Source organism: Podarcis vaucheri, assembly GCF_965113315.1.
Source record: "Podarcis vaucheri genome assembly, chromosome: 5".
In the NCBI taxonomy this organism is placed as follows: domain Eukaryota; kingdom Metazoa; phylum Chordata; class Lepidosauria; order Squamata; family Lacertidae; genus Podarcis; species Podarcis vaucheri.
The window spans coordinates 83,273,596-83,300,799 of NC_138763.1; the positions used below are offsets into that span (position 1 = coordinate 83,273,596).

Here is a 27,204-nt window from a genome sequence, read left to right on the forward strand (position 1 = left end):
TTGGTCAGATCACTTGCACGATTCGGGGCCTGGCCGCATCACCCACCCAGGAAGGTGAGCGGACGTACCTAGGCTCTTCACAAAGGAAACTACAAGTATCCCTTTACTTTGTGAGGAGAAGATTGCTGTTGAAAGGCACCTGCCCTCTTGTGTCTTTGGCAGTTGGTTGCCTAGCAACACTGCTTCTATTCGACCCCCCAGGATTCCATAGTCAAGAGTCATAGAATCATACAGTTGGAAAAGACCAGAAGGATCATCTAGGCTAGTCAACCCCCTGCAAGCAGGAGCTAAGAAGCAGGAGGTGACTGAGTGCCAGGTGAGTTCTGCTATAGGACAAGTCCATGACAAGGGAAACCTCTCCCTTACAAGAGGGAGAATAGTTACAGATAGGTAGCCGTCTTGGTCTGCCATAGTCAAAATAAAAAAATTCCTTCCAGTAGCACCTTAAAGACCAACTAAGTTAGTTCTTGGTATGAGCTTTCGTGTGCATGCACACTTCTTCAGATACACTGAAACAGAAGTTGCCATTACCAAACTTAAAACCATGGAGAGACCTGGTCTGAACAGAGACATTGGATTCTTATCTCATTATACATGACTTAGCCATTTTTCACCTTCTCACCCCTTGCCTTTTCCTGTATGACCTATTACAGTCATTAAGAGTCGTCAACAGGCTCATCTCAGCTATCTGCCAATCTCCCATTCCCACCACCCTTCTGAGTAATACCCCTCCCCACCTTCTCTCTATATAGAAGGATCTGGCAACTTCTGTTTCAGTGTATCTGAAGAAGTGTGCATGCACACCAAAGCTCATACCAAGAACTAACTTAGTTGGTCTTTAAGGTGCTACTGGAAGGAATTTTTTTTATTTTTTTATTTTGAAGAGGGAGAATAGTTTGTATACAGCACAAAGGGAAGGGTGTCTTTTATATGCAAGGCAGATTGTGCAGCAATAAGTCAGAGCACATGTGCCAGCCTTCTTTGCACCTACTAGAATTTTGGGACGCCAACAGTCACTGGGGAAAGGATCCAGTCATTTCCAATAAGGAATTGACTGCTTGCCATAAGCTCAGGACACAAAAGTGTGCTTAGTCACAGAACCTCTTCGTGCGGAATGTGTTTAACCTTAGTTGTTGGCTTGTAAGTGTGCAACTAAAATATAGTGCAAATGCAATGAGCAGGTATTTGAGAACACCTGTGTCCTACTGGTGTATTCATTCAAGAGTCTGGATTAGCTATGAGTGGCTTCCTATTGAGCGTACAATTGGTGACAAATCCATTACATTACATTATGTGAGAAAGAGTTTCTTGTTACATTCGTAAAAAGCAAAATGGTACTCAAAAAAATCCCGTCATTGATTGTAGCGGGAACAAACTGGACTGAATCTACATCTCCAGAAAATGGATTTTAATTTCACAAGACAAGTTTTAAGCATCCAGTAGAATAAAATCCTACATAAAAAGCTGAAGATCTCACATGCCACCAGGTGGACACAAAAAGTAAACTGATCAAGGTATATAGAAGTTGTATGTCAATGAGTCTTAATATTTTAAGCTACGCCTATCACAGGAGGAAGATAAAAACCTGAGCCATAGACATATAGATTTCAGGGGCTAGAAGGCACCAAGCAATTAGTCTAGTCTATCACGCTGCACTGCTTCAGGACCCAGCAATCCTTGGTTATACTATTTAGCTATTAGTTGTATTGCCTAGGGGTGAGTCACAATGCACGATACACGTGAGATAGATGTAATTTATCTGTAAAACTTTAACATATTATTATTATACACTGAGGCATTCAGCTAGAGGCAGTTTAGCACCTGAACAAAACTGACAGAGCAATGATCTACCACATAGCAAGCTAAGAAAACTAGCCACAAACCTTGCAGGTGACTCCATCAAACGCAGAATCAGAGTTCTTCAGTGAACACACCTGCAGGGTAGAAATGTAGTATGCCAATAAATCACTAATTAATTAATCTACAAAAGAGACTAGCCCACAAAAAAGCAGTAGCTCGCCTGCCTACATATACAATAATATGAATACTTAAAGTAACTTTTGCAAAAGCATTTCTGCTTGGTCCCATGGAACATAATCTGAGCTGTATCTACTCAGAAGTCAGTCCTATTGAATTCAGTTGGGCTTACTCTCAGGCAAGTGGTCCCAGGACTGCAGCCTTATACACCAGTTAATTTTTCAAGTGTTCATTCTGGGGAATGGCCATGCAAACAGGGCCTTGGTCTGGTTGGCTCCTGTGATGGTACTTGTCTTATACCTCTGAATCCCTGAACTTTTAGATCAGGATAGGTAGCCTGTGACCCATGGCCTAATTTTGTGGGTGGCAAGGAGGGCGAAAGGCAGGGAGAAGGAGTGTTCCCTCACCAGAGAAAAGGTTGCCTACCTGTTTCAGACAATGGTGATTCAAGAGGCGGCATTTCTATAAGCGTAGTCTGATTGACTCTGGAAACCTGGCTTTGAGTGCTCTTTTTCTGTACTTCCGCATCTAGTGGTCTCTGCTGTCCAGAAAAGCCTTACTTCTGCTTAGGCCTTCACCAAACTTTTGTTTCTATAGGCTTCTGAGTAACCAGATAACTGAGTTCTGGTGAGAAAGGAAGCTCTTACTAATAAGGATGAAATCATGGATTGAGTGCACCTGTGTTCTTTAGTGATGGCTGTGAGCTCGAGGTCAGTTTGGCTGCCTGCTTGATTAACAGCAATTGTGGGACTGTGAGAATGCACTTACTGAAGTCCTGAGTTTCTGGTTGGTTGAGAAATTCTGATGCAGTTCTTAGGTCATTCTCTAGAACAGGGTTTCCCAAACTTGGGACTCCAGGTGTTTTAGGATAACAATTCCCATCATCCCTGACCACTGGGTCCTGCTAGCTAGGGATGATGGAAGTTGTAGTCCAGCAACAGCTAAAAACCCAAATTTGGGAATCCCTGCTCTAGAAGTATGAGTTATTTGCAGGGGCATCCAGTAAGGTCTGGGGAACTGCTAACCCAGGCTAGGGGGCAACAGGGAGTAGCGGCAGCTTTTTATTTTTGCAAGGTCTGGTTGGTGGTGGACTCAGGTTGGATTTTTGTTGCCGCTTAGTCCAAACAAGATTCCTTAGTTCCTGGGTTTGGGCAATCTTGGCATCTACCTCATAAAGTCTTTCCAAGGCTACAGAAAGTGTCCTGCTCTTTCGATTTAACCTGATGGTAAGCAGCTTTGTTGCCCCTCCCTGTGTTTCAGACAAAACTTAAGAAAGGAATGGTACAACTGTATCTCCTGCCAACTTCCACAGCTGCAACCCCCATCCTTCCCCCCTGCCAACATGTAGCCTCTTTCTGACTTGTCATAATATCACCTCTTACTTCCCTCTACAGCTCTCCTCTTTGGGACAGCCTACAGTAACCTAATCAAATTGCACCTTTCATTTTGCTTTTAAATGTTTCTTCCCTGGGAAAAAGAAGGAAACTCTGTTAGTTCCTTCCTTATGAAAGCACTCTGATAACTAGACCATGACTGCAAGTTGTGCTCTTGTGTATTTCAGCAAATTTGCTAGTTTCTAGACAGCTCCGCTGAACAGCTGCTTTTTTGTCTAGAATAGGAATCTGGTTCACTTCAGGAAAATCACCCTCAGTTATTCATGGTCCAGGAGGACTTATTCACAGAACAGTTTGCTCTAAGAAGTGGAGTGAAAATAAAAGGAGCAGATTCAATCTTGGCAACTAAATCTGTAGAATGACCTTATTTAGGATACTACAGCTTTGACCAACTCCTCTATACTGTCTTCTCTGGGAAGTCATTGTTTCCCACTTATAGAAAGAGATGTGAATATATGCTTTCAATTGTCTTATTAGGTACATCAGAACAAACCAGACAAGCTGTGTTGATGCTTCACAATTTGACAAAAAGAAAGGGGAATTTAAACACTGGGCATTTATTTGCTGATGAACAGTGACAGAAATAAGACAGTTTGATCCTTGCATACCATGCAATTTACTTTTGATTAACACTGAACAAACAGGGTCTTGTTCTATTTCTCAGTGAGTAGAGACAGGTCAAGACGCCTTCTCATAAAAGCTGTAATTAATCCCACAATAAAACACAGCATGGGTGATAAGAGTTCTTCCCTAGGAAAAGCTTTTTTTAAAGAGTGTTTGCTTGGAGTTGCATTTGTTAAAGGAAACTGAATTCGCTTAGGAATCCTAGTCTCTCTCATAGGAGATTAACAATTCACAACATATCCAGCTGTGAAACCAAAAGGACAGGTATGAGCAACACCAAAAACACACACAGCAAATACAAGGTCAAGCATTACAATTTTACTTCCATGGAAGCAGATTGTGGGCCTTTGGTAGCTGACACAAAAATCTCCCCACGATAATCAAGTTTGCTCTACACCTTCAGTGCTGGACTCTGAGAACTGCTGAACAGTCAGGCTCAAACTGATGTATTATGTAGGCTGCTATGTCCTCAACCCTATAATGAGCCTTTGTGAAGTTATTACTTAGACACCCTTCATTAAAACTATTCTGGGTGGTGTGCAAATGTGTAAATAAAATTCACCCCACCACAGTAATAACAGTTTTAAAGCAGATAACAAAAGGAAATCCCAAAAAACCCCTAAGTGGGATAAAATATTATTTAAAAAATACAATCTATTATTTAAATTTCCCTTACTTCGGTATAGTGAAGGGAACACCAGGTATCCCACAAGCAGAATAATAAGCTTCTGAATATGGCCAACTTCACAGGACCTACAAAGTGGCCTGGGACAGATATTCTGACTGTAGACAACTGGTTAAATCCAGATTAACTGCGGAATCAGTTTGGGTGCCCTGGGATATTTTACACTTGTTACTCTCAACTTCCCTCTTGCTAAATGCTGCACAGCAAAGGAAGGGAAGTTTCAAATGCAGTTTATGACACAGCATGAGGGTGGGGGGTCAGCCAAGCAAAAGTCAAATCCCACCAGGCTATTGCAAATCCCATAAAGGTAAAGGTAAAGGGACCCCTGACCACGAGGTCCAGTCATGACTGACTCTGGGGTTGCAGCGCTCATCTTGCTTTATTGGCCGAGGGAGCCAGCGTACAGCTTCTAGGTCATGTGGCCAGCATGACTAAGCCGCTTCTGGAGAACCAGAGCAGTGCACGGAAATGCCGTTTATCTTCCTGCTGGAGCGGTACCTATTTATCTACTAGCACTTTGATGTGCTTTCGAACTGCTAGGTTGACAGAAGCAAGGACCGAACAACGGGAGCTCACCCTGTCACGGGGATTCGAACCACCGACCTTCTGATCGGCAAGTCCTAGGCTCTGTGGTTTAACCCACAGTGCCACCCACATCCCTTACATGAGCAAATCCTATACATGAGCCTAAATATGGATCCTTGTCAAAGTGATCAAACAGCAAGTTATGTGGGAGTTCTGCATTTGGTTCTCCCAATGTTCTTCTTTTTTCCTTAAAAAAAGTTAGGTGCATACATTAGCCCCACATCAATTCATCAGGGCAAGAGACCCCTCCCCCATGGCTCCCAAACTATTAGCTGCAAGGAAGACATACAGAGACAATAACTGGGCCTGGATGTTTTCTGCGGCAGGAACCCCTGCCCCTATTTCAATTTGGGCTTGCTGCCCAAGATTCTCAGTGCAGTTCCTATGCTGAAAAGCCACATCCTCCATTATTTTACTAACATCATTTGTTCTGCAGCAAACATGTTATTGGTCTGATCCAGCTGGTCTCTTATGTCCTTAAAGCAGTTCATCTTCCGTCTTCTGTCTTGCTGGCAATTTTCCCAGATACTGAATCACAAGGCAGTTCTCTAACCGACTAAATAATCTGGTGTTGGGGAAATTCTTCTACGGATTGGCACTTGTGTAACTGAAAGTTCATTTGGTTGGGCATTTCTTATTCCACTACCAGAATGACACACTGAACATTACAAAATGCGAAATTAAAAGCAAAGAAATGGTATTGCTATTATGCTGATGAAAGGTTGTTGGAATGTGGGGGCATTCCTGGAAAACAAAACCAGGAACTCACAGCATTGATATAGCTCTTTACCTTTGTCCGAAAAGACAGATATGGTACCAGCCTGTGAAGGTACAGAAGAATGAAATCAGTTCAGCTATAGCAGGAGCAAGGTATAGATAGTTAACTAATAAGGGTGGCTTCAATCCATTATTCTTCTTTATTTGAAATGGGCAGGAAAAACAGCGCCAATATCAGGTGCCACTTTGATTTTAAAAACCAACAAACCCTTTTGTGACTGTTCTTTGCAGAATCCCATGTAACAGAAACTATGCACCTGATTTCTCATGCAATTGGATTTTGAAGCATCCGATTCCTCACAGAAGATATGCCATCATCTTCAATCTACAATCATAACTTGTATCTTTGGAAGTACACAACATTTGCTTTCTTTTTTTGCTGGCCACACTACACTATATGCATTCACAACGCACTTTAGGGTTGTAGCACATTGCTTCATGACCTCAAAACAAGAAACCAGTCCTATATTAAAACACAGTAGTATTCAATTTAATTATAAAGAGAAGACAACAGCAAGCCAACTTGCATTACATTCTCTCCACTTCAGACAAGTTACATTGTTCTTCACAATGTTATAAAGGCAAATTACATGTTTTTAAAAAAGATCAGTGTCCAGAACTATTTTCAAACAGTACATAGTCTTTCAGAGCTAAAAGCCGTATTATTTTCATTGCCCACAAATTCAATTGGCACAATGCTCCCAGTGTTCCTGTCGCAGACCCCATTCGAAACGGATAAGAGACTGCACAAAAGCACAGCTCTGCTTTTCTGCAACTCTTGTTCGTTTCAATGGGGCCTAAGCAGGAGACATTATTGTGCCCAGTGCCAAAAGTAAAATAAAACAGCCGCAAGTTAGCAAGCGATTGCCGTCTTTCCTCCTGTCCCCTCTCCCAAGTGACAGAGACTTCAACACTCACCTAAAGAACAAAGGATATCAGAAGTGTAATAATGAGGCAGTGAAATGAACTGCTCATGTTCAAGACAGCATTTCTTTCTACATCCCAAAACATGCAAAAAAAATAAAAATTATTTGGCCAGTAGCTAGGATAAGCAGACAGCATACAAGCTCAATTCATTTACAATCCAATAAAGAACAGCAATGCAATATTATTGTAAACTGTTCAACGTCCTTTCTTTTAAATACCTTAAATACATATTTTTGCAAGTTGATTTATGTACCTGATGGTTAATAAGGCGAATTCAGTGATTCTGGCTGCACAACATACCATGGTGGGGTTTTTTTGCATATAATTCTCCACGGGCTCTTGCCTCAGGGCTTTATTCTTCCCACGGAATGCGTACGTACTTATAGTGTCCCTTTCTAAAAAAACTACAGTGAAGCAAGCAGCACAGAATAATGATAGGCAGTGGAGAAGGCAGTTTTTCATTCAGTTGTGACTCTTATTCCCACATAATGCAAATCTGAAAAACGAAAATGTTAAAAGAAAAATCTAGATGCAGAAAAGTTAATATACTCTGTTCTTGTTCCCTTGCCCACAACCCCCCATGCAGTTAGACATGTTAAAAGCAAACTGAAATGCTTCCTTTCGCTCAAGTGCCTGATCTGGTGCAATGTGTAGGTAACAGCTGGCCAGAGAAAGATCTTTGAAATCATCTTCAGCAAGAGAGAGGCACTGCGTTGTTTTTTTTAGCTGAGTTATAATTAAGGCTTCGGAACGATGCTGGTTCATAGCAGCTCGAGAGTCTTAGGATTGCACTGAGGGTCATTTTAACCTATTGCTTCACTGTTAGTCCTGTACGCCTGCTTACGCAGGTGGGTCTCAATCTCCTCTCTGAACACCAGCATCCCAAGGTGAGAGTGAGAGGCCTCATTCATGGCTTTAGACTGGATACACATGCGATATTGCTCCGGAGTCAGTTCATCGGCACAATGCTTCTCATGCCAGAGATGAAAGAGGCCAGGGACTGGGGTCCTGGCCACAATTAGATCACCATGCAAGTACTTTCGATAAAGGTGGACATCTTCTCCACCCCAGCCTTTGACTTCCAAGTCAAAGCCCCCTGCAATAAATCAAAGACAGAAATCAGAAATGCCGTAATCAAATTACTTCACAAGCAGAGGTGTAGAGAAGATACATTCATTTTCAAGATCCTATATCTCCAAGCAAGATAAACCAGCAGGACTCACAAGGTTAAAAGATAATTCAAAGTAATAAAGGGCAAGTCCTTGTCTGAAGAGCTTCAGATTCTAATCACCTAGGAGTCAACAAAATTTTATTTATGTAATCACTAACAGAGAAGGGCAACCTGTTTAACACAGATGATCACATCTTATATTTTAGTTGGAATTATTCAACTGTTGTCCTCAGTTGTGAACAGCTTCCAGAACCTAGATCCATCAGAAATCATGAAAAATCTGCACAATGAGTGCAGCCATCTTGCTGCTAATTCTTTAGCAGTTAGTGGTACCTCGGGTTACATACAGTTCAGGTTACATACGCTTCAGGTTACAGACTCCGCTAACCCAGAAATAGTGCCTCAGGTTAAGAACTTTGCTTCAGGATGAGAACAGAAATCGTGCTCCGGCAGCGTGGCAGCAGCAGGAGGCCCCATTAGCTAAAGTGGTGCTTCAGGTTAAGAACTGTTTCAGGTTAAGAACGCACCTCCAGAACGAATTAAGTACTTAACCCGAGGTACCACTGTATTCGCCATTTTTAAAACATGAAGATGGCAAAAAATGAAGTCCAAGAACTCTTTTAACTGAAAGATAGGTGAAAGCCAAAAATGGGGAACCCATAACCCTCCAAAGTTTGTTCAACTCCAGTTCCCACCAACCTCAGCCAATGGTAAGGGATTAAAGGAATGGAGTCCAACAATCTCTTGAGGTCCACATATTCCTCATCCCTGATATAAGCTAACAATTGCCTATAAGCTCTGCAAGAAAGCTATAGCTACACACATGCTAGTACTCAGGTCCTGATGTCATATAAAATCTTATTCCTGAAAGGGAAGAATTAGTTTCCAGAGTCATTAAGGGAAGCTATGAACACGCACACACACATTTTTTACAAGAAAGCACTGCCATTTATACATACACTTTCCCATTCAACAATCCCCTCTACTTTCAACTGCAGTTAAAGCAAGCAATAAAGCAAAGAAATATTAGTCATTGCAATTTATCATTTATTTTATTTATTAAAAGCATTAAAAGAAAATTCAGTATTAAACACAAATCTAGAAGCTGGAGAAGTGACACATACTTAGGCCTGGGCTGCCCACAGACAAACAGGAAGTAAATAGTAATTTGCCTTAATTAAAAATATGAAGAGAGGCAAGACACACCAAAAAAAAATATTGGTGCAGTGCTACTGCATTTTTTAAAAGCAGCATTAATATTGTACAGTAACTAAAATAAGACATAAAGCTATTACACAATATCAAAACTCAGTTAAGCCACAAGGTGGTGCCAACATATATAGACAAAACTAAGCTGTGAGGCTTGTGTTAGCTTTTTAAATGCTCAAGTAAGAAACCGCATGGGTGAATAACTCACACATTTTTTTCCTACAAAGTTCAAGAACCATGACTTAATTAAGTATGCCCTGGGTGTCTTTAGACTGAAAGGCCGGACAGAAATAATGTAAAGTAATAGTTTCCTGGAAGAAATCATTTTTCTTCCTTAGTGAGAGCAAGAGTCACTGGAGCTGGGTATTTGTGCAGAATATCCAGCAAGAAGCAACATTCCCATGTCAATCAGTAAACAGAGGATATCTGACAAAATCCAAGACAAAAATCATAAAGCAAAGCATCTTACCAACAGCCAAGAAATCTGTTCGATACTGACAAGTCATTCCAAAACCAAAATCTCTCCAAAATCCAGAATCCTTTTTGTGCACCTACAATTATAAAAGTATGCATATTTAGGCATTTTGAAAAGAAGCAGGATCTGAAATTAATTATCCCAGTAAACAATTCACTCACCACCCACTAGAGATGGGGGAGGATTTCAATTCGATTTGCATTTAAAGGTACCTAATTGGCAGTTTCCAAAACAACCTGAGAACCGAAGTACAGCTGTCCTTCAAATTTTGCAGTTGTCTAGCCAATTAAGCATGTACAAAAATGCATACGTCGGGATACAGTGTCCATAAAAATGCATGCGTTAGTGAAATCATACAAAAATGTGCAGTGCCAAAAGGAAACAATGGCATCAAGGCAAAACTAGGCATAACAGGCAACACGAGTTTATTTCCAAAAATGGCATGTAGACTACCCGCTTCTCTATAACAACACACGGTCGTAATGTGCCCTGAATGTGTTTTCGCTGGGATTTCCATGTTCGTTGTCCCATCAAGTTCAAGCTGAAGTGAGACTAAGGAAGCAATCCTAACTCGCCCCCCCATAGCCTGGCTTCATGAAGAAGCAGTGGCAGAATGACTGCAACGCCAGCCTGGAGCCTGGCATCAGACCTGGTTGGGCCCAGGTCACACCTGATGCAGCAGCAGGGATAACACAGGATTTAATGGATCCAGGGTTGGCTCAGCCTCGCAAAGCTCAGTTTGAAGGCTTTATGCTTCTGGGATGCTGCTGGCGGCACTTCCATAGGCACATTTGGCAGGCAGAAGTAGGTGCAAAGTAATCAAATCAGCCTGTGTAAAGATACACACACCGCAATTCCTCTTCTTCTATCTCCTTGGCCTTCTATGAACTTCCTGTGTGATCCCCAGCTTTAGCAGCCTTCCTTGACCATATAGGCCTTCAGCTTTGGAAGCTCCCTACTTGACAGCTTGACATGCAGCATGAATAGGACCTTAGCCTAGCTCGTACTCCAGCCAGTGCGCTACACATTATACAGTAACAGATTTCCAGTTTTGCCCTCATCTAATGTTTCTCAGTTTTCTTCTTTAATGAAGCAAACACCATGTATCATTAGGAACATGCCATTTTCTTTTTCTGCAAATGGTGTGGTAGAATCCTTCACCTTTGACCACTGATTCTCTGATATATTTTTTTAAAAAAACTGAACACAAAATTCTGCAAGCTTTGCAAGATGTTTGTATGCATCATTTATAGATGCTGCTGAATTATTGTCATTTTTACGGAAGAGTGTGGGGTAAATTCTGGAGTAAAGGATCATGTTTAAGGTGCTGGTTTTAACCTTTAAAGCCCTATACGGCCTAGGACCCTCGTACCTACGGGACCGCCTCTCCTGGTATGTCCCACGGAGGACCTTACGGTCTTCAAATAAAAACATCTTGGAGATCCCGGGCCACAGGGAGGTTAGTTGGCCTTGACCAGAGCCAGGGCCTTTTTGGCCATGGCCCCAATCTGGTGGAACACTCTGCCACAAGAGACTAGGGCCCTGTGGGACTTGACATCTTTCTGCAAGGCCTGCAAGACAGAGCGGTTCCGCCAAGCCTTTGGCCAAGGCACAGTCTGGCTCCCTCTCTCTTTCTGTCATCCCCATAGAACTCTAGCCCAATGGTTGCCATTAATTTGATTCTAAATTGATTTTAAAATGTATTTTAATTAATTGACTGTGATTTTTTGTACACTGTGCTATTTTTACTTGTTAGGCACTATGAGCTTGGCTTTGGCCAGGGAGGGTGAGATACAAATAAAAATTTATGATGAAGATGATGGTGATGATGAAGAGGATAACTGGCATTAGCACCAGTCTATATGTGGATAAAGCTATAATCTTCCTTCTCCATATTTTATCTTTAGGTTAACAGGATGAATTGTTGGGAATTTAGGAAGCTTTTTGGACTATGTAACATTTAAGGAGTATGCAATTTAAGGCTTACTAGAATCTGTTTGGTTAATTATTTTTATTTCCAAATTCTTCTAAGTTGATTGTTCTTTAGTAAATTGCTGAAATCTTTATTCACTCTATTTATTTCACATTTGAATTTTCCCTACCTAGCATTTAATGATTTACATGCTCCATGGCATGTAAATGAATGTGCTCATTTACACATTTGTTTTATGTTTCAATGAGTGTTGAATTTATACGTTTTCATCATCCCATGCAGTGTTTTAAATATTTCAAATTTCTTCTTCTTTTGATCTGACTCTTGTCCTCTCTGCTTAATGGAGAAGGCTCAACAGAGCTAAATTTAAAGGACCTACTTTCCACGATAAACAGTTCTTCCATCAAACACTGCATTGAAGCTGCTATGGTTAATATGGAGAACAAGGTTTTTAAGCTTCTTTAAACTCCAGTCACTTACCAACTGCTGCTCCACAGGGGGTGGCACATCTTGATTAGCATAGACAATGGCAGGATTATAAAGGCTGAATACCACAGGATAGAAAACTTTCTTCCCTACAGAGACAGGAGAGATTTGTTACTCCTTATGGGACATCTTTGGGCAGAAAAAAAGCAGCTGCACGTTTCCTCTATTTTTTTTATTAAACAGTAATCCATCTAACAAGCAAAGAAAAAAGTCTGCCTCTTAAGACTTTTGCTCAAAAAACCCATGTTATGCATCAATCACAGCACAAAGGGGGAATGGAACCAAGCATGCACAGCCAAATATTATATTTGGGTCTGGAACGAGAGCATCAAATAACCCGAGGAGTTAAAAGCAACAGTGTTCAAAATTATTCCTGACTGGAGGGGATCGTTCTGATGAAGGTAACTATAAATAAAACTTTCAAAAAGGGTCAAGCACCAGTATGTGAAAGACACATGGCTCCTAACCTCAACATCCCTCTAAAATAAAAGGTATAGTCTTTGCCATTGCTGTAAATTTTGGCCCAATTCCAGATGTGGCTCTTGCCAAGGGTGTTGGATAGTGATTAGAGTGTCACATCTTGGGGAGACCAAGATTTAATTCTTTTATTACGTAGGATCTAATGAAGAGGTGCCTGTGCCAGTTTAAAGATGCACAGTGGGGTTGTCCCCTGCCTGTGGGGGTGCTGGGCAAGAGAAGATAGGAGACAGGAACATAGAAAACTGCTTAATCCAAGTGAGAACATTGGTCCATCTAGCTCATAACTGTTTACGTGAGTGGCAGCAGCTTTCTGGTTTCGGACAGGAGACATTCCAGTGCTAATGGAAGATGCTGTGAGTTGAACTTGGGGGTCTTCTGCATGCAGCGCTGAATGCTCTACCAGGTGGCCTATGCCACTCCACTATTTGAAGCTCAGTTCCCATCTTGGTTTTATACTCAAGTTTCCAGTCCCTAACAAATTATCTGCCCACACTTATCCCAGTGTTATGCTTTTCATGGTGGCCAGTGGGAACTATGCATGTGATGCATAGAGACAACATTCCTATTTGTCCCCAGGATCTGGTATGTGGAGGAATCCTGCCTCTGAGCCATTTCATTCCATTTAACTATCATGGATGATAGCAGACACTTCTATGCGAAGAGCACTGAGAAGCAGCATTGAGTAGAGCTGGTGGGACTTGCAACCCTCCCACTTTCCAGAAGCCTTGACGGCCTCTGCTGACTTTAGAAACCTAGTGTGAACATACCTGGCTCAGCATTCAAGCGGCAGCTATTTAAGAACTCGGCTGTGAAATAAATATCAACATCGCAGAAGAACATCAAGACCTCGCCTTTTTCCCAGGCTCTGGCACCCACATCTAGTCCCCGACCACGATTGAATTCCTCATTCAAAGAAACCAGGGTGTAATTATGAAAGTTAGCCTCTCTAAGGAAAAAAAAAGAGGGGTGGGGACATAGGAAAATAGTAGTGTTAAACTGTTCAGTTTATGACACATCAGCTTCAGCTTGGCAAACTATGTTTCGTATACAGCCTGGGCTCAATCTCTTTTATGGAAGAGGTTTTGAACTTATGGATGCTGCCAATTGGGATATGTTTCTGCTGGATTATGTCAGAAGCAATGGCAACTAGGTGACAAATTAAGAGTGTTATCTGTAGTGGCACTTGAACTCTAGAACTCTTGATGCCTTCTTTGCAAGTCAATACATTTTAATCTTTAGTTTCTATATTCTGCTCCAGATATTAAACAGAAATATATAGGATCAAGATGGTAGCAAGATTTCACTTCTACCACTAAATTAAATAGTTTCAAGAAAAACTTGAAAAACCTTGCCTGCAATAAGTATGCTGTAAATTACCACTCCCCCCCCCAAAAAAACCACCCCAGTTTGCCAATGTAGATGTATTTTGAACACAGAACCATAAACACATATGGAAGTCTCTGTGTGCTTATCAGCATCCTCTATTTTGTAATTTAAAATCTCCTACTGGCATAGGATATTTTTATGCCTTAGAAAAAATTGCCACATCTGCAAATCTTAGAGCTACCACAGATTTTTGTTCAAAAAAGCTATCTAATAGTTACATGAATTCAGCGAATATAGAGATGTCCCCAATACAGTCATTGTGAACTGTTTCCCCCAGAAATGCCAACCTGGCCTCAACACTACTAGAGGTGACATCTTTTTAGAAACTGCTTAGAGACTGCTCTGGTATTAAGCAGTATACAGCTATATGAAATAAAGAAACAGCTGTTTTGGGAAGCTTTTGGTAATGGCTGATTCTATTATTTCTGCTGCTGCTGAGTTTGGGGTCTTTTCCCCCTCTGGTTGTTGCTTTTTTAAACAAAGGCTGTTTATTCTTATGTGAGGTTTTTGCATTGATTTGTGTTTGTTGTGGTTTGTTGCAATGTGTTTTCTTGCAAAGGAACAGTAGAATATTGATTTTGCTAAAAAATAAATTCAGAAAAATAAAAACTTTGCTACTCACTAAAATGCAAAGTGATAACATTGCATGGGCTTCTCTGAATGTTTTCTACTAACCCCAGCCAGTCATCAAAACCCATTGCATTATCTGGGGGGAAGCATTATACCAGCACCTCATTAAGACAAATTTAAACAGCTAATTGCTGCTTTGTTTTTTACATAATGAAAAGTTTGAACTTTTTCAACTCACCTAGCAACTGATTCTAAGATGCTCTTGACGTCAGAAAGCCCCTCATGTCCAAAATATACAACTGTGAGGTGAATTCGCTTGTCCTGGTTAATGCACACTTCCCTGGAGAAGCAAAACAAGTATTTGGTATTGCAATAGCTTAACAAGGGGTTTTGTAATTTAAAATAGCATATATTGCATACTGGATTTGTTCTATTTGCAAATACATTTACCTATTGCATCCTAGAAATCAATCTGATCAAATAAATCACTAAGTCACTGCACTGTCGGGAATACCAGGCTTATAGGTGTGATGTCCATTATAAATGAATGACAAACGGGCACAGCTCATTCATCCTTTATGCCTTCTTCCCCTTACTGCTTCTTGAGATGTGGCTAATGTTTAATCCATTGTACATCAGGTACCAAATGCTCCAGCAATCTATGGTCACATTTTGCACACTAGCCTGCATATTTCAGAGGCAAAAAAGCATCTCAGATTTTAAATTGAGAAGATGCTTCTCCAAACTGGAACCACCAGTGTTCTACAATACCACTAAGCGTTATAGCTATTTGGAAGATTCACTGTATTTGCCTTCTACTGTAGAAAATGACTACATAGGATTGGTATAGGGCCTAGTTTCTGGAGCACTTACCTGAAGTTTTGCATGAATTGTGCAAAAACCTCCGTCCTTCCAGCAAGGGGAACAATGATGTTTATTATTGACCTGGAGATGTCAACAGTTTCACTCTTCACTTTCATTAGGGGCCCAAATGGACGAAACAGTGTGACATGCCTGTACTCCATATCATCTGCCTTCTTGTAGAACAGTTCATATTGTGTCCCTTTGTCTCTCTCAGTACGATAATAACCTTAGGAACAATTTACAGGAGGAACTGATTCAGTCACAGACTTTAAACTCAGTGACAAATTCCACTGCTTCAGGAATTACTATACATTGTGAGGAGAGTGTCAATATTCAGGATGGTGCTCAGCCAGGTACATTATTATGTAGAAAAACAAACAAACTCAGCTGTCAAGACTGAAAATGTGAAAGGAACTCCAGAGCACAATCTTCTCATATATAAACCCCAGATTCAACCCCTCGTAATTCCACTTAAAGTATTTCAAGTACCAAGATGAGGAAAAGACCTTAGCCAAATGCTAGACAAGCTGCTGCAGGTCACAGCAGATGGAACAATGATCTGATTCTACAAGGCAGTTCCTTAACTATTTCTGCAACAAAAGCACCATCCCAAGTGTGTCTCCTATTCTCAAAATGCTAGCCAAGTTATAAATTGCACACTTGCAGGGAGAGGGAGCAGAGAGAGAGAGAGAGAGAGACTGCAGTAACCAATGTTCAAAATGAAAATCAGACTCCTGCCGTCATTATCTATTGTAGAATTTTATTGACAGATTAAGATGCTTAGTAGGTCAAGTCCTACACTAAGAAGCAGATGACTTGGCTTGACTGTGTTAAGCTGCGACTGATCCTTCTTCAAGAAGATCAATACTTTAAAATCAGCTGGCTGACTTTCATAGAACAAATTTGTACTCATTTAAGTCTAACCTGCTTCTTGGCAACATCAGGCTCTCAAGAAAGCTTTCATTATAATTACTACCAAATATAGTTTTTATAAAAGTACCCGTTGGTAATCTTTGATTTAGCAGTTCAAACGACCATTCCCAATTTCTCTTTGAAAAAGAAAAAATATGCTACTTCTTTAGGCTTATCAAAGGCTAAGTGTACATAATTCATCCAGGGTTTTTTTTTTGGGGGGGGAGGGAGAAGCAGAAGGTGCAAAGGAACAAGTACTAGAAAGCATTATCACTTCCCCCCGCAACTAGTTCCCGTATCCTTAATGTAATCTGCCAGCATTTAGAAGTCCTGCACCAAAGGATGACAAATTTGGCAAACACTGACAATAAACTTGTATTGCCTCCAAAGAGCAAATATGCATTACAGAAACCAAATAGTATAGCAAACTATTTCCATAGCTGGCCTCAAAAAATGCCAGCTATGCATTACCATTGCAAGAGGTAAATAATTTTCTCTCCATCAATTTCCTTGATAGAAAATGAACTGTGGTAAACCGAATTAAAACAGACACTATTGTCATTTGCAGAAATTTTTATAAATGCTGCTCAAAGTGAAAATTGTGAGTTAAATATTTGCTTAACTGGAAAGGATCAAAAGGGTAAGTTTAAGGGAACAGTTTTTCATAGAGCTGTGCAAAAACAGCCTCTCTAAAATCTATATCATATTTATCAGCGGTGAAGCTAGGATGACAGTTTTGCCAAATATTTTCCAGGGAACTACTGGATGAAAAAGGGTTTTATTTTAGTTTATTTTTTTATTTATTGTATACCACCCTACATCCGCAGAGTTCAGTGCAGTTCACAAATTAAAAATACAAGAAAAAAACACAAAATACACAAAAAAAGCAAGAAGGGGGAAAAAACCTACCGGTAATAAGAATAATGCTAGGTCAGGCCAATGGCCCATTCAGTCCCCCATCCTGTTCTCACAGTGACCAACCAAATGCCTGTGGGAAACACGCAAGCAGTCAATATGCACACATTCTCCAAGGCCTGTTGAAGATTATGCATATTGACCAGGAAATGTGCACTATTCCTTCTTCACGGAAGCATTATATGCACATTCTCCATGAAGCCAAGTGAATGTGCGCAATGACTAGCTGTCATGCACATTAACTGTTTGACAGGGCTAGGAAAATTTGCTTTTGAAATATATCATAATATATCGCCAGCTAAAACTTGTGATATCCCGATATATTATGATATTGGAAAGGAGGCAGGGAAGTAGGAGGCAGTTGCCAGCCATGCAGATGATCAGCGTCACTGTGCATAGCTCCTGCTGCTTCCTGGCAACAAGGCCAGGCAGGTAGCGTTGTTCTGAGTGGAGCACTTCAGCCAGGGCACCGTGTGACACTGCAAACGCAAACAGGGGGATTCCTGCTCCAAAATTCTGGAATCGCTCTTGCGATCTTAACTTTAAACAGGTTTCCAGGCAATGTATCAATGTATCGCCCAGGCCTACTGCTCAACTTACATTCCACTTAACACCCCTCCACATACACACAATTTCTAGTTAATAGCAAACATATAACAATAATGTTGCCAACACTATACAGTGGTACCTCTGGATACGAACGGGATCCGTTCCGGATCCCCATTTGCATCCTGAAGCAAACACAATCCACGCATGCGCGTGACGTCATTTTGACCGTCTGCGCATGTGCAAGCGGCGAAACCCGGAAGTAACGCATTCCGTTACTTCCGGGTCGCCCCGGAAAGCGCTCAACCTGAAGCATATTTAACCCAAGGTATGCCTGTACAACATTAATGATTAAAAACCCCAAAGGAATAAGAATAAAGACAACACCTGTCTTTCTGTACTGGTAGTTTGAAAGTGTTAAGATACCTGAAGGCTGCAATACTATACAAGTATCCCCTGGACTAAGTCCCACAAAAGTCCAACACACAGCTGTCAAGTAAATATGCATAGCATAGGGTTGAAGATGGGGAGAAACACCCAGATTTTGCAGAGATTGTCAGAAGATTATAATTCTCTATGAGCAAACAGAGTTATCATGCATAGTTGCTAGAGAATTAATCACCAGTCCTAGGTGGATTTCTACAGATCCTGTCAAGACTACCGTATTTTTCGCCCCATAAGACGCACTTTTCCCCCTCCAAAAATGAAGGGGAAATGTGCCTGCGTCTTATGGGGCGAATGCAGGCTTTCGCTGAAGCCTGGAGAGCAAGGGGGGTCGGTGCGCACCGACCCCTCTCGCTCTCCAGGCTTCAGGAAGCTCTGCGCAACCCTCGGGAGACCGGCTCCGAGGGTTGCGCAGAGCTGCCTGCAGTCCCGGGATCAGCGCAGCTCTGCGCGGCCACCGGGAGCCGGGGGAGAAGCTCCGCCCCACTCCCGGTGGCCGCGCAGAGCTGCCTGCAGTCCTGGGACCAGCGCAGCTCTGCCCGGCCACCGGGAGCCGGGGGCGAAGCTCCACCCCGCTCCCGGTGGCCGCGCAGAGCTGCCTGCGGTCCTGGGACCAGCGCAGCTCTGCGCTGCCATCCGGAGCGGGGCGCTAAGCTCCGCCCCGCTCCCGGTGGCCAAGCAGAGCTGCCTGCGGTCCTGGGACCAGCGCAGCTCTGCCCGGCCACGGGAGCCAGGGGGAAGCTCCGCACCGCTCCCGGTGGCCGCGTAGAGCTGCCTGCGGTCCTGGGACCAGCGCAGCTCTGTGCCGCCATCCGGAGCGGGGCGCTAAGTCCCGCCCCGCTCCGGGTGGCGGCGCAGAGCTGCCTGCCATCCCGGGATCAGCACAGCTCTGCCCACCGCCAGCCCCACAAGCTCGGGGGACAGCGGGGAGGCAGAGCGTGCCTTCCCACTGTTCCCCGACCTGGTTCTTCCAGCCCCGCACCTGGGGGGGGGAAATAAAAATTTTTTTCTTTATTTCCCCCCAAAAAAACTAGGTGAGTCTTATGGGCCGGAGCGTCTTATGGGGCGCAAAATATGGTAATGATGTCAAAGCTCTGCTCAGCTACTCAGTCCACTAAGGACTAGGTCACCATGCCCCTACCAAAAATAATTTAAGAGTCTGAAAATAGGCTGCATTCAGACCTCTTAACAGACGTTTCTGAAAAAATAACTTCTGGATTTCTATCTCTTGCTTTTATGCTGAAATGGCATTTGTGAAGAAAAATCCAGAAACTGCTATGTGGCAAACTACCATTCAAAACTACATCCCATCTCCAATGTCTGAGCTTGCAGTTTGGCAAAGCTCATGATTTACTGACATCACCTGAACTGGGGTTCATCTTAACAGTCCGTTATGTGTTCCTTTCACTAACAGGCTCAAATCAGCTATTCTAACAGTATGAAGACTTTGTTTCTGCTCCTAATCTTTCTTAGAAACTTATCAGCCCGCCCCAAACACAAATAACCTGTGCAATTGCCAAGACCGCCTAATTAAAAATGGCCACAATTTACCTCCACAATGTAGGCTCGGTTCTGCTGCAATATACTATGCTAATTCTGACGTTTAAGGAATATTGATTTTTCTACATAATCTGAAGGGACAAATTTTAAATGTGTATATCCAGTTTCCTGTAGAATATGTACAATGCTATCAATGTGCATGTGCTTACGGTCGTAGGAAGGTGTCTGAAAGACGAGACGGGCGGGCATTGTGTGCATGTGTGGGAGAGCCATCTCGGGCAGCCTTTCATTGTGGGAGCACCCTTATTTCTAGAGGAGCTGGAAGGGCACTTGCAAGCGCGCATATACGAGTTTCACTCGGGGTCAGCGGCACCTTTGACATGACTGATCTCGCGCCGCCTGTCTGTCTGCCTGCTGCTGCCAGGCAGGCGGCGCGAGATCAGTCGTGTCAAAGGTGTCTCTGACCCTGCTGCCGCATAGCAGCTCAATACAATACACTTAGGTCCTATATACCTGAAGGAGCATCTCCACCCCCATCGTTCAGCCCGGACACTGAGATCCAGCACCGAGGGCCTTCTGGCGGTTCCCTCATTGCGAGAAGTGAGGTTACAGGGAACCAGACAGAGGGCCTTCTCGGTAGTGGTGCCCGCCCTGTGGAATGCCCTCCCTTCAGATGTGAAGGAAATAAGCAGTTATCTTCTTTTTAAAAGGCATCTGAAGGCAGCCCTGTTTAGGGAAGTTTTTAATATTTAATTCTGTATTGTTTTTAACACTTGATTGGAAGCTGCCCAGAGTTGCTGGGGAATCTCAGCCAGATGGGTGGGGTATAAATAATAAATTATTATTATTATTATTATTATTATTATTATTATTATTATTATATAGGCGGCTTCAGTGGTGGGAGCCTGGCACCCCCCAGAATTCAGCGCCCGAGGGCCCCACACCCCTTGCACCCCCGGGTAAAGACAGCCCTGCTCAAAACACATTGGAAATTTAAAAGCAGGCAAAAGACTACTGGTATGCATTGAAAACTATCAGCAGTCCATTTATTTCCATGTTTATTTCTCAAGGTTAACAACTGCAATATTTATATCAAACTCCTTGTACAGTAAACTTGTTATGACAGAATGGCTGAATCAGCAAATAAAATAAAACTGATACATTTTCTGGATGTAATGGTTTCCGGCTTCAACCAGGCAAGCTGCAAACTTATCAACTGGTATATCATTTTTGAACCCACACCAAGTATATGGTAGTCTTGGTAATCAAGAGTATTCATCAGGGGAAATGGCAATGCTAAATGGCTGTTAAAACTGAATGGGTCCAAGTGAGCAATGAACTCTTAAAATATTTTAAACCCAAGAGTTTATAAACAAATTTGCCAGAGAGATTGCAAACATTTCTGGAAAAAAACAAAAACCTCACCCAGTCTTTGCAACAGAGTGGTTCACTGACTAATCCCTAGGCTATTTTTCCATGAAGGATACAACTACACAGGGAAATGAGTTTTGGAAAAACCAACAGCTTCCCTATCTATGATTATTTCCATCATACATTGCACTCATTTTATCTGGTTTGGTAGCTAACAGGGAAAAGCACAAATACCTCATCCCAATGTTTGCTCGCCTGCTCAAGTGGCAGTCTATGTTTTGCCGCACATTCTGTCTGTACTACTGGAATTACTGAGGCCTTTCCACTGCTCAAATAATTCCTGTCGTCCTCCCCCTTGCTGATTATTCTCATTTCTTCAGTGTTTTGTTTTGCTTTTTTAAAAAAAATAAATGAGGCATTTTTGGATGGGCATAGAGTGAACTCTGCAATTTTCTGTCTTTATCGTATGACTTAAAGAATGCCACAAGCCATTATTGTGAAATGGCTGGGAATTTCAGGAGTTGTAATGGCCAAATTAGAAACAACTATTCTGTGGCTGAGTGAAACAAATTATTTGACAAGGCAACTAAAACCTGCTTATAAGTTCAAAAATCAGAAATACTGCATTCTGCTGGTGGTGATGGGGAAAATCCATAGCAATTAACTCTTGAATGGAGTCTGGGTGCATCTAGCCAAATTCTCGGAGGTGTTTTGTTTTTCTTGTTGAGTTGTTTGAGTGGACACAGGTTAGCCTACCTGCTGCTATTGTGCTATACATACTGGCATCACTGCATTTACAGTTACAACTCCCAAATAACTTCAAACCCAAATTCTGTTGAGATCTCATGGTTTAACCTGAATTCGGTTTCTCCATATCATTAGACAGAGTCACAGTTAAGGGATAATAATTTTAATTGTGCATGGGTATTTTAACAACTGCAACCGCCTGCTTACTGAAAATTTGAAAACCTAAATATTCTGATAAAGATGCCAATTTTGATTTTTTTTAAAAAATATGCTTTAGGTTACTGTTGCTTGCCGTTGTGATGTGTGTTTGTAATGTGCACAGTTCTTAAGAGTTAAACATTTGTGATTAACCCCTAAAAGTGCTTTTAAGTATAGAATCATAGAATTCTAGTTGTTCCAGTGCTGAACAACTCTTATTTAAAATTCATTTTTTTAAAAAAAGTAACAAGGCAAGAATATCAAGTGAAGCAGTTGAATTTGTCTGGAAAACTACTTCATTTGTTGATGCAAGCTAACCAGGCAACAATTTTTATGAAGTGAGCAGATATACAAGATACTGAAACCACCAAAGGGAACAAAATATTAAGAGGGGAAGATTTAGTCATTGGTTGCCATAGTTGCTCAGTTCTGACCAAAAAAAGTCTTCTGTTGGCTTGCCAGAAAAAGTTTAGTCAATGCTATTTCCTCATCTTATAAACTGCAGACTAACTGCCTTAAAAAAAGAGAAACATACCGAAAAGCGGCGATGCAGCATTACTGCGGCCAGCTACTAACCTACTCTAATGATTTACTGCCCAGAGTGATTTTCCTTTAAGTGTTGCAGAATGATTCAACATCAACTATAACCCAACAATGAAGACACGTGGCCATGAAGAGAACATGCTCACTTTGTTCTGAAGGCATTGCTCCTAAGGGAAATGCATATGTAAAAGTCTTGGTATTTACAGAGTGCTTTGTGGGTATTCAAAGCACTTCACATACATTATGTATAATTCAACAATATGCCAACATGGGCGCCTTCATGGAGCAAACAAATTATCAAGACCTGAAGATTGAAATAGCAATTCACAAAACTGCACAAGTACACATGATGACAGAGACAAAGCAGGTGCATAAAAAAAGAGCGGTACTTACCACTGTGGTGCAATTTCTTGAAAATGACAGTCTCAAGGCAATCTTAGACATGAACATTTTCAATAAGTCTTAGAAATCATTGCCATATTTTTGACCGCATTTTGGAAACAATGACACAGCATCCAAAAGAAAAAGAAAAACATTTTTTTCTGCCTAAAGAATTAGCAATGAAGTGAAACCATCATTGTTAAGTTTCTTAGAGCCTAAGAATAATGAACTGCAAAGATTCCTAAACAAGTGAATATATTCATGCGCCAGTCAAGGGTGGTCACAGCAGTTTTCTACGTTTTGGGGTACAGGGTGTACTGGTTTGAAAACTCAGCTGAGAAGTTTCAAGTACACCCAGTCTGGGATCGCTAATATGTGTTCCACCAGACTACTCTAAAAATGCTGAGTACTGCATGTAACTTATTACCCCCATTACAGGACTATACCGCAGCCTGAGACATACTGAAGTACTCCTGCCAACTTGTGATTTAAAAAATATGCCATCTGTTACTGGACTGGCGGAAAGTGGACAGGGGTTGGGAAAGAAGTCAAGAGTATGGAGCTGCTGTCTATGGGGGTGAGGGGGATATTTAACCCCCGTACAGTACTTCAATATTTACCTGGTTTTAGTTCTATGCTGATATCTGTCCTCCCAATTTCTCAAAGGTTTTCTTCCTCTGAGAAAAGACTTCTATTTTTTTTCTGCTTCATTCCCAGGGCACTTGATAATTCCTTTAGAAGTTTGCTATGGGCAGGGTTTTGAGTTTGTCTCATCGTTGCAAGGTGGCCAAGGACACTGTATGGGCTTTTTATTTGTGAGTGTCTTCCCTTTCATCCTACAGATCATTAGGTTGCCAAGAAGGGATTGTTTCCCCCTGGCTGAAAAAGGTCCCCCCACTTCTGGAGCACACAGTGCTAAGCTAGATGGATCAATGCTCTGACATGGTATGAAGTGGCCTCCTATAAATCAGATGCCAAAATACTGAATGAGTAAGCAATATATTATATACATATGCAATAATTGGCAGTCCTGCAACACCAGAGAAGATGCAACCCACCAGCTACCGAACAATTTCCCCTGTTTTTTAAACCATGGTAGGCAAGGGGAAAAACCCTCAGGTGGTTTACTGAGCTCCTGGTAGTCTAACACATATGACAGTGATACACCACAAGTTGTGCATGCAAAACAGAATGCTGAGACTTCAGGCCAGTCAGGTTTTTTTTTTGGGGGGGGGGTGGAACACACAGAAGTGTAAAGTCCAGAAATGTTTAAGCTTATGACATATTTTCATCAGGCAGGGGAGTGTGTCATTGATAGTCTCTCTCCTTTAAATAACGACAGCAATAGAGTTAAATTTGGAATTGTAAAAGTTGATCCAAAAATGAATAATGATTTAAGGTTTTTGTTTCATTTTTTAACCCTCAAATGGACTACTAAGCTGGCAGTTGTCAAATCTGCACCATTCAAACTGCTTCATGCAGATTTACACCATATAAATGATCTGGTTCTAACCGTTGTTCATTTTCTTGAGCAATAATATAATGCTTCTTCTCTACACACACATGGGCATAACATGAAACACATCATGTTTCACATCCAATTCACATGATTCACATCCAATGCCCTTTTAAAATGTGGGTTGGGATTTTTTTGGATGGGGTGTTATTGGGTTGCTTTTGTTTTTATTTTGATGTTTTTTATATTGTGATTTTATCCTGTGAACTGCCCTGTGACCTGAAGGTATATAGGATGGTATACAAATTTAATAAACAAGTAATTAAATAAATCACAAACAGTAGGCCAGTAACTATTTCCTGCTTTGATTGAGTATCTGGATTTCTGTTGTAGTTATCATTAATCCTTAAATTCGCAACAGAGTAAATATTATAAGAGAAGGACTGCAATGGGTGGGATTTGACTAGCAAGCCCTGTTAGTAGTGGAAGACCTGTTTCAAGTCTTCCACATGCACAACAGGGATTCCCCACCCCGCACCTCCCAAAATTGGCTCTGGAGGGGTAAAAACCCTGAGAACAGCACATGGGGGCAAGAGAACGGGGAACTTTCTGTGTGGCAAGCCAAAATGCTTGCACAGACAGAATGCTAATCAAAGCATGACGCTGAATTCCACCGGATATCATTGCAGTTACCAGTAAAGAAAAGTGCATCGTTCCTGGGATATCCATAAAACAAGGCTGGTTCAGTCTCAAGGGATGAATAGGGATTAAGGAGACAGGAGTGAGCCGCAGAAAAGTGCATGCCCTTACCTTGTACACACTTAGGCCCTCTATCTGGCTTGGTAATGATGCAAAGGCTACACAGGTTAAAGTAAACCGGGTATGCTTAGAAACTCACTTGGAGAATCAGTGTTGGAAGGTAGAAAGGATATAGGGAAATTCACACACAAGTCAAGGGCAGTGCTTGCAATTTCATGGTGCCATCCCCCAAACCTGTTATTTAATGACCTACTGCAACCTTCTACACCCTCCAGATGTTTCAGACTACAACTCCTGCCATCCCTGGTCATATGCAGCAAGGAATTGTAGTCCAAAGCATCTACAGACTACCTGGTTGGGGAAAGCCGGTCTTCAGTCTCAGAAATTCTGCCATTTGGTGTAGACTACCACATTATGAACTAGAATTCAAAAATGCATAAAGTACCTTCTATAAAATCATTTTCGTTGTAAAGCTGTCTCTCCCCTATTCCGTCATCTTCATCTTGACCATCTTCTTCATCTGGATTATTGATTACCTCGAGGCCAGCCTCAATTACTTCCACCAATTCATCTCGCTTATCTTTCCTGACAGGTTTCTCCTCTGGGTGTCGCGTTAGCCCCATTTCCAGCTGGAACACCTTCATGGAAGTAAAGCTTTCAAAAGGAACGACTCCATATTCACTAGGCAGCTTGGCCCCCATGCTCACTTCAGCTTTGTCTATTTGAGAATGCAGGTATTCCAGGAGATCGTTGGGTGCTTGTTCTTTGGTGCCTTGATAGCCCATGCTGTTGACTCTTGGGGTTTTCTTCTCCTGTAACAATTTTAACTTGTCACTCATTTCCTGAAGCTCCTGCTTTAACTGAGCAATTTGGCGCTTGAGGCTCATAGCTCTGGTTTGGTAATGTTCTTCTTGCTCCTGCAGGAGGGCTTGGTAGTGTTCCTTGCCAAAACTCTCCCCTACGATGCCAGGAAGTGATCCATTGCCATCCGTTTGTGGAGCACATTCAAGGAGGTACATAAACAGCAACAAACTCAACAGCAAGGCAAGACCGACCAACAGCCACCGAGTTCGGGCTTGAAATATTATGCCTCTTCTAGGCATTCTTACGGCACTTAAGTTGTATTCCAACTAAAACAGCTGATGTTTTTGGTCATGTCTTGCTAGTATTTTCTGAAAGGAGCAATTGTTTGTAAGCTGAACCAAAACTATTTCTACTGATACATCCATTTGTGTGAGGCAAATAAGGGGGGAAACTTGCAACTGTTGTCTTGCTCAAGCAATACTGCAGAGATCGCAAATCCCAGTATTGCTACAACTTCCATTATTGCAAACATTTACAGTCTAAACAGTTAGATACAGCCCCCATTACTTTCAGGGCAATTTGACTAAACATATGTTTTTGGAGGTGTAGTGAATTTGCTATGCTTCTGTATTCCAAAGACAACAAGTTGAAAACGTATCAAATTCTGATATAAAGCAAAAAAAATCTTGCAATTTATAGCCGTGGGGGAATTTAAAAAATATTTTTTCTCACTATCAGCGCACCCCCATAAGAGCCGTAAATATTTGAGCAATAGTAATTTTCATGGGCAGTCTGCAGGATATTTTCCTCCGGTGCTTATGCTTCTCTCTCCTCCGTCTTGGAAATCTGTAATCTGAGTCAGCAAAATTAAGGGAGGGCCTAGAATTAAATGAAAAGTACACTCAGTTAGAATTACAAAACAGGCAAACATCTGGAAAACACACGAAGGCAAGTTTTAATATCCTAAAAATGCAGACATGATGAATCACAAAATTTATTTTTCTGCGATGGCCCATGACAGAACCTTCAATTCTTTCTACTGGGTTACACACCAGTGATTTCCTTCTTGTGGAAATGTCTGAAAC

The 27,204-nt window shown here is 41.7% G+C and overlaps 1 protein-coding gene and 1 long non-coding RNA gene across 3 annotated transcripts in view; one reads left to right on the forward strand and one right to left on the reverse strand.

Moving 5' to 3' along the window:
* On the forward strand, positions 1 to 4,602 carry LOC309532362. Its single transcript, XR_014219814.1, has 2 exons — positions 1 to 316; positions 4,213 to 4,602. It is a non-coding gene; the product is annotated as an uncharacterized lncRNA (long non-coding RNA).
* Positions 4,603 to 6,510: 1,908 nt separating this feature from the next.
* Positions 6,511 to 27,204, reverse strand: part of CSGALNACT2 (chondroitin sulfate N-acetylgalactosaminyltransferase 2) — a 33,323-nt gene continuing 12,629 nt past the window's right edge. For both annotated transcript variants that reach the window (XM_082222451.1, XM_082222450.1), the window contains exons 2-8: positions 25,761 to 26,998; positions 15,553 to 15,769; positions 14,918 to 15,019; positions 13,491 to 13,669; positions 12,238 to 12,332; positions 9,819 to 9,900; positions 6,511 to 8,065 (exon numbers count right to left, since the gene is read on the reverse strand). In XM_082222451.1, coding sequence (XP_082078577.1) covers positions 7,773 to 8,065; positions 9,819 to 9,900; positions 12,238 to 12,332; positions 13,491 to 13,669; positions 14,918 to 15,019; positions 15,553 to 15,769; positions 25,761 to 26,418 — 1,626 coding nt within the window. In that variant the 5' untranslated portion in view covers positions 26,419 to 26,998 and the 3' untranslated portion in view covers positions 6,511 to 7,772. The remainder of the gene's footprint in view (positions 8,066 to 9,818; positions 9,901 to 12,237; positions 12,333 to 13,490; positions 13,670 to 14,917; positions 15,020 to 15,552; positions 15,770 to 25,760; positions 26,999 to 27,204) is intronic.